The 12,125-nt window shown below is 33.2% G+C and overlaps 2 protein-coding genes across 2 annotated transcripts; both read right to left on the reverse strand.

Moving 5' to 3' along the window:
- Nucleotides 1-3,317: 3,317 nt before the first annotated feature.
- On the reverse strand, nt 3,318-4,184 carry LOC126915481 (flexible cuticle protein 12-like). Its single transcript, XM_050720198.1, has 2 exons — nt 4,130-4,184; nt 3,318-3,867 (listed from the first exon to the last, which is right to left on the reverse strand). The coding sequence occupies exons 1-2, from the start codon at nt 4,136-4,138 to the stop codon at nt 3,553-3,555; spliced, it is 324 nt and encodes a 107-aa protein (XP_050576155.1). The 5' UTR covers nt 4,139-4,184; the 3' UTR covers nt 3,318-3,552.
- Nucleotides 4,185-6,568: 2,384 nt separating this feature from the next.
- LOC126915483 (flexible cuticle protein 12-like) lies at nt 6,569-7,908 on the reverse strand. The gene is made up of 2 exons (XM_050720200.1): nt 7,761-7,908; nt 6,569-6,922 (listed from the first exon to the last, which is right to left on the reverse strand). Exons 1-2 carry the CDS (start codon nt 7,767-7,769, stop codon nt 6,611-6,613), a joined length of 321 nt encoding a protein of 106 aa, XP_050576157.1. The 5' UTR covers nt 7,770-7,908; the 3' UTR covers nt 6,569-6,610.
- Nucleotides 7,909-12,125: the final 4,217 nt, after the last annotated feature.

Raw genomic sequence — 12,125 nt, forward strand, 5'->3', positions numbered from 1 at the left:
GTCTGTTGTACTCCTAACCCTTTGAGTGCTGTGGGCGCATATAGGTGTCTGGCGAAAGCTATCGGTGTGGACTAAGGACATATATATGCGCTTTCTCTAAGTGCCCGGCGTGGACTAAGGACGCATGTATGGGTTTTTCAATTTTTCCGAACACCTACGCAGAAGTAATAATATTACGTTTGTGTGAAAGAAATATAAATGCATTCCTTACGGCAGTAAACAAATGCTAATAGTGCCTCGTTATTGTTGAAGTGGTCACCACTTGTAAGAAAACTCTACATCTGGCTTTTTTAGTTTTCTCAAGCACTGAATTTTTCACACACAACTAAATTATTAACTTGTGTTATATCTACTAAATTTAGTTTTCTAGTTTATTGCTTTCTAGTTTATTACCCAAATTCTAGTTAACTGTAAATTTCAATGTTTATAATAAATAATTAAAAATAACTAAAAAATAACGCTCTTGAATCATTTAATCTCGTGCAAAAGAATTACTATAACTTATTACGATTTGCGCTTTGAATAGTCAATCAACAGAGTTCAGTCTAACGAAAAAGTATTCCGTCCACAGCGACCGTCAGCGCTAGACGCGCGCCGTCCGTACGGACGGCATAGGCCGCGAGTATTCAGCACTCAAAGGGCTAATCCTCCTTCGCCTGTTCACAACCGTCCATCCGGTCTCACTATCAACGTTCCTCTCCTTCAGGCCGCATGTCTCCGCGTACTACAGCTCATCCTGCCTCGGCTTTTTCCTATACGCTCCTCTCCTCTCCTGGAGCGGTGATATCCCTTTTCATTTGGCGAACTGGCACACCTCCGTTTGGATGGCAACCGAGACACAGTAATTTTTTTCTTTCTAGATGGCCTGTTCATATTAATTAATTAAGAAAATGGAGTAGTCCGGGCTATAACCAAGTCCGACATAAATTCATTCCGCCTTTCCCGTTTCCATTTCCCTTGCGAAGGTCGTCATCAGTTTGTTCTTCCATTCTCATGTCAATATCCGTAGACAAGGTCATCACAATCATATACCAAATCTATATACATACTACGAGAACGTGTCGACGAGGCTTTATCTCAATGTTTGTTTGACTTTACCCGAAGGTAGCTAATACTAGATAGATTCAAATTAAACGATTAATCCTTTGAGTGCTGAATACTCGCGGTCTATGTGGTCCGTACGGACGGCGCGCGTCTAGCGCTGACGATCGCTGTGGACGGAATACTTTTTCGTTAGACTGAACTCTGTTGATTGACTATTCAAAGCGCAAATCGTAATAAGTTATAGTAATTAGTAATCTTTTGCACGAGATTAAATGATTCAAGAGCGTTATTTTTTAGTATTAATTATTTATTATAAACATTGAAATTTACAATAAACTAGAAAACAATAAACTAGGAAACTAAATTTAGTAAATATAACACAAGTTAATAATTCAGTTGTGTGCGAAAAATTTCAAAACAATTATCGATGCATAATCTGACATCGCATTTTCTGCATTCTCTTATTTTTCACACAAACAACACATTTCCTTCTTGATAATTAGATGCGACTGTCCGCGAAACGGGTAGACAACTGTTATAACGAGGCATTATTGGCATTTGTTTACTGCCGTTACTAAGGAATGCATTTATATTTATCTCACACAAACGTAATAGTATTAGTCCTGCATAGGTGTTCGGAAAAATTGACAAACCTATACATGCGTCCTTAGTCCATGCCGGGCACTTACAGAAAACGAATATATATGTCCTTAGTCCACAACGATAGCTTTCGCCAGACGCCTATATGCGCCCATAGCACTCAAAGGGTTAATAACCGTTATACTTCTCGTTTCTCATACACTTCCTATTATATCCTTCGCTTACTTATTCTTGTTCAGTGAAGATATTACCACCAAATTACGCACAAACGTCTTGCAGCTCACTCACTCAATCATCATACACGACAACTCTATCTTCATTGCCACACACTCACTCACCCTCAGATCACCCAAAAATATTCCACACCCATGCATTCTCCTGTCACTTCAGTTCACTCATACCCCTATCTTCATCTCACTACCTCCTTGTAATTATTATTATACTTCCCGCCACATTGACCAATTACAACCCATTAGAATCACACCGAAACTCAAACAATCCTATATCTTCGTACATACACTCGGTTAGCGGAAGCAACTCGTCAAGACGTCCGTTCTCCAAAGCGTCCCGAATGAGAGTCTACCGGTAGAGTGATCTGGTGGTTTGTTTACTTAAGCAGAACGAGATAAGGCCCCGAGTGGCGAACGCGAAAAGAACTTTCCGGGCGACCTAGTAATATAATAAACTAATTTTGAAAGTACTATAATCATATTTGAATAATATTAATTAAAGATAAACTTATTTGATGCTGTAGAAATTGCTGAAATTATTTATTGATTATTAGCTGTACCAATTAATGCTTTGCTCTATTGAGAAGAATTTGCCGACTTTTATTCATTCTCTCTGTCTAGAACCATTCGTATCGTATGTTTTAGTCGCACAGTATTGCCTTCTGTGTTTGGAACCATTCATATGCAGTCCTTGTCACATACTATTGTCCTCTCTATCTAGAAACGCTTGTACTTCTGACCTTATTGTACACTGTCGCCCTTCTGTCTAATACGAGAGCATATGTTTATTTTATTGTACAATATTGCGTTCCTTATCTACGAGCAAGCCATGTTTTGCCACCTATCATGCTTCAAGTTGTAGTTATTTCCCTTACGCATTAGTGTACGACAAAAACGGATACATATGTTATGTTGCACAAAAAGGGCGACAGTGTGCGACAAGGAAAGATGTATGTCTTATGTTAGACGAAGAGGGCGACACTGTATGACGACAGGAGGAAGATGGTGAAGACGGGAGGAAGCTAATGAAAAGGTGAGGAAACAGGCAGAAGCTGGAAGAGACGTATGAAAGCGCGCATAAACGGAAAAAGATGCGTAAAAAGGAATGTAAGCGGGAGGAGATGCGTGAAAATGCATTGAGTTTCACATCACCACCAGTTAATAGTTAATGCACCTCAAATATCTCGTCTGTGCTTAATGGTTCTTAAGAGAACGATATACATATTGTATTTAATTCATTCGTCATTTAATTTAGAAGAATATATAGTAACTAATGAGAACATTATCGATAATGGTCACGTTTATTTCGTATCTCTTTTGTGGCTATACATCAGTACATACACATATATATGTATAGACACTATGTATGAAATACATACATGTGTAAGATAGGATGGAAATATAATACTTATGAATAAAAGAGTGTATATAAAAACAAGAAGCTTGTTTAATAATTATAGTATTTATTATACATTAGTATAAGTATGTTACAAAACAGAAATATATTACTGTACATTTGTACAATTGTTTTTATGGTGAGATAAGCATAAAATATGTACAATATGGATTTCAACAACAACAAAACCAATCTAATGTAATCGCGGTTCTCGTCTTAATTCGTAGATGGTACTTGGAGTGTGGCAATTGGTCAACGTCATATGTCAAATATTTGTATCATTTAAACATGGGGAAGATGTTCTCCCTGTGGATGGAAACCATCCTTGTCGGCAACGTAGTTCACAGTGTATGCAACATTGGTAACTGGATCGACAAAGGAGAAGCTGCCGCGAACTGTCAGATGTTGTCCATCAGATCCACCATTGACTACTTCTGCAGATTCCTGTTTGGCTTGTCCGTCGGAAAGTTGGTAACCGTAGTTATAACTGCCAAGACCGATATTATCAGAAGGAGTTTCTTTCACGACGATTGTTTCCTGATTTTTTTGCAGAGGAACTGCTACAGCAATAGCGACAAAGGCGGCAAAAGCAATGATCTAAGAGAAATTAAAGTACATTTATTAATTAAATAGCATTAAATAGCAACAAAGTTAGGAAATAAAAATTTACAATTGATAAACTGCCTATAATCAATTCATTTTTTATGTACACATTTATAATTAATATAAGTAGATTAATATAAATAGAATATTGAGCATTTTATGTTCTTCTAATTATTTTATAATCAGGCTTTTTTCAATGATTTTATACCTATTTGAACTTGTAATTGATCTATGTATCGTTTACTATGATACCTACGGTTTTCATTTTGAGGATGGGTGTGTATGTTTGGTTAGTCCCGATTGAAAGACTGATGTCGATAGTGAGAATCGTCCCGAATTTTATAGTGGCCCCCTTCTGCCAAAAATTGCACGGTTTCACGGTAAATTCACCTTTCACCTTTCCTAGTCCTGTTAAAGGCACCTTATGGTTGCTCGACCTTCGTTGTAAAAGTGTGTTAGTTTGGCGAAATCGAAGATCGCGATTTGATTTTTTATAAGATTTTATAGAGGATTCCCCTGGGAGACTGATTTAAAATAAGTTAAGGTTAATTATAGAAATAATGAATATATTTGTATACTTGATGACTATAACTGAATTAAGCTACATATGTTATCTATGTAGTTTAAGTGATGAAAGAAAGTTGTAGGAAAAGGATAGTTCTCAGAATAATTTTATATTTCCGAAAACGTAGAAAAATTCCATCTAAATATATCGATAATTTATTTAGTTTATTGTAATATGTAATAAATCTCAATAAACTAATAGAACACGTAGTATGTAATTATATTAAATAGGTAACATAATATCTAGTTTAGATTGTTATATGAATATGTGAAAAATGAAAATATGTTCTAAGATATTATTTATTTGAAAATTTATTTTTCTGTCGTATTCCACGGAATAATTTTTTCTCCATAAGAAAAAATGTGTAATGAACAATTTTATATCATTTCAAGACAAGTTTGAAGTATTTTAATGAATTCGCATAATTTAGGAAGTACAATCAGAAAACATAATATTTTCTATAATTCATAAAGATAAAGTTGCTATAATTATAAGGATAGGAGGATTCTGGATATAAAATGTAAAATGAAAGGCAATATGAGTTTCTACATATTTATTGATTCTTTCTATTTTAGCAAAATTAAATTTCTTGTATTTAGACACTAAATAGTTTTTAATTGTGCCAAAATTATATTTCACTTAGTTTGTACATTTTTTTATGTGCACAACTTCAAGAAAATCCTTGATAACATATATAATCCAAGGATAATTGGTTTCTAATCAACGCCTATTGATTTCTAAATCGATTCTAAATATCGTATAATTTATTCTATTTTTACAACACATATAGTTACGACACCATCTTGTCAAATATACGCAATCGTATCATGGTGTCTCATCATTACGAACTCGTGTAGTAATGGTCAATAGGTGAAATTATCGCTTTGAAAGCTATACCTTCCATCGCTGATTCTCCTTTTCCTCTTCCAACGAATGATTTAGTTTAATTTTATATTTTATTTGAACCTCTGCTTTCTGCTTATTTAATTGAATTTTTTATTTGAAACTACTTTGTTGTGTGGACACAGTAGATGAAATATATTGAGAAAACGAAGGAACAATAAATTTATTGCTTGGTTTACAACATTATTTAATGTCCTTCGTTTTTTAAATATGTTTAAATACAATTATTAGAGAAACTTTATTGTATCTCACGATACTATAATGGTACAAATTAAATGAAAAAAAGAATATATTGGAAAATGAAACTATTTATTGTTAATAATAATATTGTACCCACAATAAAATTATTATGTAACAAAATCTAGTCTTTTAACCCAATATCAATCAAATTAAACTAGATATCGAAGCAGGTTCTCGTGTACATTTTCTTAAAAGATATAATTTTCAAATTAAAACATTGTAGCGTTCAAATCTCATATACTTCAAGAAGTAGTAAATACAGAATATAGGGACTCTATGGAAAAGCTAATGCAAAGCCAACTCTTTGAGGAACTCTTTTGGTATTTAAGAAATAAAAGAAAATATGTTTTCTAAGCATGAAAAGACGAATACTTGATTAGAATACATAATACAACCATATCATCCATAAGTTAGTCACATATTAATCACAGATTTATTGGAAATCTCTAACAAAATGTATTTTATTTAATATTCTACCATTAAATGCTAACATCATGAGACACATAGTGTAATTGAAATAACAGATCTACGATAAAATAAGCAAAAGATAAAGGTAGTAAAAAATGTTTGATATGTACTAAATGTCACATTTGGTTCATGCATACTAAAAATTCTAATACTTATGATCGTCGGTGTAATCTAGAAACTAATAGACTGTAGATTTTTATGTAAGTTTGCGTTTCTATGGACCTTTGTAATTAAATAAATACAATTTAGAGATTCGTTTTGCGTATTAAAAATTAAAACGAATACTTTACTATGGACATTTTTTATATTTTTGCATACTATATGTACTCTGTAAATTTTTGCACTTTTAAATCTCCCATAAATGCATGGAAATCCGCAATGTAGCAATAAATGTTAAATATGTCATGTTAAATACATGAATCAAAATTCCATCATCTAAAAACTAAGCAACAAAAAAAAGAAAGAAGAAAACAAGAGGGGATAAACGGTGAAAAAAGGGAAGGAAATATACCAAGGAAATACTTAAATCAAAGTTTATTTAAAACTAACGGTATGTACAGCTCAAGCAGGGATATGTTCGCCCTGTGGTTGGAATCCATTCTCATCGGCCACGTAGTTGACGGTGTATTTCACGTTGGTTTGTGGGTCTACCCAGCTGAAGCTTCCACGAACAGCCAAAGACTCGTTTTCGGTTCCTACGTTAACCAATTCGGCGGATTCCTGATGAGCTTGTCCATTGGAAAGTTCGTAGCCATAGTTGTAACTGCCCAGGCCAATATTGTCAGAGGGTGTCTCCTTGAGGACCAGTACGTCTTCGTGATGTACTTGAGGAGCAGCGGAAACGGCGACAACGACGAGGGCGAAAGCGACGAACTGCAACGAAGAGGAAAGTAATTAACATTTGGTATGAAATTAAATATTGATACACTTAAAACGTAAACGAATACGTTCTGTTGAATCCATAAAGATTCATGTAGATGAATAGCCTGATAATAAAAGTACAGACAAAGATGATACAAATTATTTTCAAATTCTTTTAGAATTGTTTTGAAATTGACTATTGAATATGTCGTGGTAAAAGTAGAGCAAAAATCATCTAAAGATTCTTTTGAATTGTCTTAACGTCAATATGGTAGAAACTGAAGATTATTTTAAAAGTCTTTTGGATCGTTTTAAAATCAATCATTAAACCGTGAATCCCAACGAAGTATTACTGGCTTTTCGTCTGTAAACACTATGTTATCTCGTTGTTTTATTTCAAGCGCCTGTTTAATTATCCCGCGTGATTCGTCACTGTCTTCCGGTGGCAAGAACGCACATGTTATGCAAGGAGATCCGTTACCGGTGATTTACTTAAAATAATTCTACAAACATATTTGCATGTTAACAATAGGCAAGAGAAAAACGATACTAAACGTAAATTGCTGGATGCAGTATCGCTCTATCGTTAATGGTACATAACGATCCTGTGCGCGTTAATTGCACGCTCGTAATCGCTAGATCATCGGTGATCTCTTACGAATGATCATTTTCCATTTCAAGAACAAAAATCCACTAATGGAAGCAAATGAAGCTTCCATTTTATTTATTTTCGTTTCTATAAATTGTAATTTTATATGAAATAAAAAAGATGAAATTCGAATGAAACCACGACTATACACTTTTGATATCCGATAATAAATTTCGCTTAGTACTCGAAGAAAACACGCACCAGTTTCATGATTGGTTGTTTTGGTTCGAATCGAACTTCTTTAGATTGTCAAAGACGATGCACAGGTGTTAACCTGAGATGAGTTAGATTACGATACTGATTCAATCATGATCCAGAGGACCGTTATATAGTCGGATTTCGAGATGAATTTTACCCCTTCCAAGGAACCGACTCCCAAAATTCTTCGGCGAAGATGTCGAAATCACCGAATGGCATTGGCCGACTGGCGGTGGTAGAACGATGACCGACAAAGGAAGAGGCGGTGAATGTCAGACAAGAATTCGAGGAAGAGCAGCCAGCAGCGAAAATCGCACGTGGTTTCACCGTGGATCCTGTACGGATCCTCGTCTTACCAAACTTGGATGGAACAATGGATGCGATCGGCGTCAGAAAATCCGTCCAGAAGATGTATAGGGCTTGGTATTACCGTTTCAGGCTAGCTGAACAAAGAAGATGATTATTTAAGAGCATATGAATTTATGGAGATGCAAGTGATGGTTATTTTGAGAAAACGTTGAGAAATACATTTCGGTGTTATCGCAATAAGATGCAATGTTCTGACAATGTTTACAAAGGGAGAGAAATTTTTTATGCAAATAGAATTAAAATATTGTAAATTGTTATAGCAAAGAAATTTGTTTAGTTGCAGTCAATTTCCGAGGACACTCTTTCATCACTCTATTTTCGTTTCTTTTAGGGAAAAGTGAAATAGTAGATTGTGGTACTGATACAACAACGTACAATGCTGTAGAAATATTTATATAGGAAAGAAATCTTTTCATGCTGGGAAAATTAAAATATTGTAAATTATTATAATCTTTATAAGCGGGATTTTTTTCGATGCAATCAGTGTTTCAAATTCAGTCTTAAAAGTATTTTCGTATCATTTCATCTGCATTCTTCGTTCATCGTCTTACAACTATTGACAAAGATGCACTGATTCAATCAGTACACTCATACAAATTCAATTAAACTGTATTTAATAACGAATAATTAAAACAAATTTACGAATATATTAATAACCAAAAGTAAAGTAAATAACTATTAGTATATTACAATAATATATGATTATTCTTATAATTTAACTGCGCATTCCTTTTACAGAAAATGCAAAATTGAAATATTCTAATATTAGTGTAGATAATCGATCGAACCTCTTCTTAATGAAAGCATGTATTAGTAAAAACGATCAAGCGCTCGGTTGTATCATAATTCATCCCAAATTGGATTTAGTCTGTCGTTACAACACATGGATCTTCACCATTCACCGTCGTTTACATTTTTCACAAATTGATCGCCGATCGAAGCTATAATATTCGGAGGTCACGCAAACTAGTATTCATCTCTCCGAAAGGTGAATCCCGATATTCAGTAAAAGTCACGTTCGATCTTCTCTAACAAACATAACCGATCAGAAGCATAATGTCTGATTTTATCGGCAATTTTTACGTTACCATGACACGGTAGGGTTAATTGAGGCGAACAAATTATGCTTACGTTCAAAACGTTCACTTTATGCAGCATTTCCGTCCGATATTTTTTCATAACAATCTCTTAATGAAGAATGGAAAGTTACTTTTTAGCTTTAGGTGTTACTTTAGGTGTAGCTTAAATTAAGCAATAATATTATATTTATCACACACATACATTTTCTCGTATTCATATTTTGTTATATCTTGACAATTTTTATTACTACGTAATAATTCATCGTTACTTAATATTGGTTTTCAGAAATCACGATTGACATAATCGTTTAAAATTAGCGGTTAATCAGAAGTTATACATATTCATTATTAATCGCCAACTCGTGATTCAAAATATTACTTAGTTATCGATTATTACAACGGAAGATTATTCGGATTATTAAATTATAAACATTATAAACGTCGAACGTTTTATGATTTTAAAATAATTTTTAAAAAATTTTAGCGAAAAGCGACATACATTACGCAACGATATAATACTTTCGCTTTATTATTAGTAACGTTATTAATATCGTTACTAGTAAATCCAATACCACTATTAAACACATTAAAATATATTCATATTTTAGGTAACTTTATCTCTCTGACGACAGATCGGAATTAGATAATTACCGTTGAAATATTTTGCGGTTTTTTAGATTCATTCTTTCCTCCAGTAGCGTTTCGCAACAGTGGCGTAAATCGCTTGATGGAACCACCGATGACATCTTGTTTTCACGGACTATACTCGTTTATAAATCTTGCAAATATATTCAAACCCGCGAGGATTAAAAATAAAGATCGCGGGGAAGCGTCTCGTATAGGATTACGTCAAATCGACCTTGCTGTTGCTTTAAGTTACTCATTCTTTTCCGCGGAACATTATAAAAGCAGAACAAAGACGTCCTTCGTTCTCTAATTTCTCTAAAAAAACGAAACAAGGGATCAAAGAGAAGAAAGAAGGTACGTGTGGAAGTTCGAAAAGAAAGTCAGTGGGTGTTACGTAAGCGTCGGAGGCCATTTATGGCATAAGGTTTATGCTAATGCTCAAAAGAGCAAGGCATCGTTGCAGAAGAGGAACGAGACGATATGGAAAGGGAAGAAGATGAGTCCTGGTCGCGAGAAGATCTATGTTCTCTGTGTCACGATTCTTTCTTTCTTTTTTCTTTTTTCTCGAGGCCTCTTTTTCTTCCTTGGGATTTTATATCCTTGTAATTGATCGAAAGCTACGTAGAATGGCAAACGACGCGTATAATAAAGAAGGCAGGCTCGTTTCATGAGATTCCCATGTAGTTACGTTTGCGTACTCGACGTTCTTTACCCATTATCGATTGCAAGACTTCTAGTATTCTTGTCTAGACTTTTGCAAAAAGATTTCCGTGAAATCGTACATCACAGGTTTAAACAAAATAAAAAAAGTTAAATGAAATTTTTAATTTAAAGCTCGAATGATGTTTATTTTATTTATATCTATATATATGGTATTTATATTGTTTTAATATATGTATATATGTATTGTAAATAAAAAGAAATATATACTATGAAATAACTTTTATAAATAGCGTTAAGGAAAAAGATTGTTTGGAATAAATTATAATATAAGGATGTGGTACTATTGTATTTATTCTAAATATTTAGATTGACAAAATTACAAATTTTTAGGTAAAATACATATTTATTATGAAAACCATTTTATAAGAGCTCGTATCTGAGGAGATTGTTATTGATTTAGATTTTTAGATGCGTATAGATTGAACCTTAATGCCCTGGATTTCTACAAGAGCGTAGGTAGCTTTGAAGGGATACGTTTTCATTTTGACAATGAGTGATTTGAGATAATCGATTCTTTTGTTGGCAATGACACTCGTACAATTTCGTCGAATCATGTATTTGGAAACCTGACATTCAAAATTCTTCTTGTGACAGAGTAAAATCGCTTCTGTATTTGTTTAGACAAGAATTGATGCGAGAGAATTAACTTGCTACTTTATTTTTGAATGGAAGTGTTTACGAAAAATAAATGTTAGGTGTGAAATTACTAAAAATAATAGTTAAAGTACTGAAGCAAAAATAACAATTGAATCGCTATGTTTATTTAAATTACAATTGATATTCTTTTTTACAATCACATCAACCCATAATGGCGACTCAATAGAAATAGTAAGCAAAGTATTATAATTTTTGGCAAACATATTCATTTGTTTTAAAAATTTTGGCGCTTGTAATTTTCGATTCAAATATTTTGTAGAAGAATTTTAATAATAATGATTCCATGTTCCTTTTTTATTTATTATCTTCTATGTTCTATTTCGATAAATTCTACGCAAACTTTAATAGCAACTTTTATCATACAAAAATTTTGTTGTTAAAAAAAATAATCATGTCGCGAAGTAGAAGTTATAATAATTAAGGCGATAAAATTTTCATCTAAATTGTACAAAATTTAAATGCAGATTCTTATTTAAGACATACTTTATCACGCCATAAATAATGTTCCTAATGTCACTAAAATACAGAAGGGTGAAATATTGGTTATAATGATGCTTGGCTATCGTCTACCAAATGTCTCTTTCAAAGTTATTAAGCTATCGACTTAAAACTAGAAAACAAAATTTGTCAACGGTTTAAACAACTGTGCCTATTTTTAAACAAAATTGCATAATTGATTTTTGTCAAACATTCGTAGACAGGTTCTTCTTTGTGGCACTTTTCATTCTCCAATGTTCAGGAAGTATGTAGAACTTCTAACTCCAAAAGATCACTAATTTTACTTTTATCTTCCTCCAAAATTTAGAAAAATTCTTTACATAACATTTACTCTTTTAAGCATTTAAAAGTATGTTATCATACCATCATAGATGATTAAACTTCCTTCTTGTAACCATTATCGATAGCGAAAATG

This window comes from Bombus affinis, chromosome 4 (genome assembly GCF_024516045.1).
Source record: "Bombus affinis isolate iyBomAffi1 chromosome 4, iyBomAffi1.2, whole genome shotgun sequence".
Lineage (NCBI taxonomy): Eukaryota > Metazoa > Arthropoda > Insecta > Hymenoptera > Apidae > Bombus > Bombus affinis.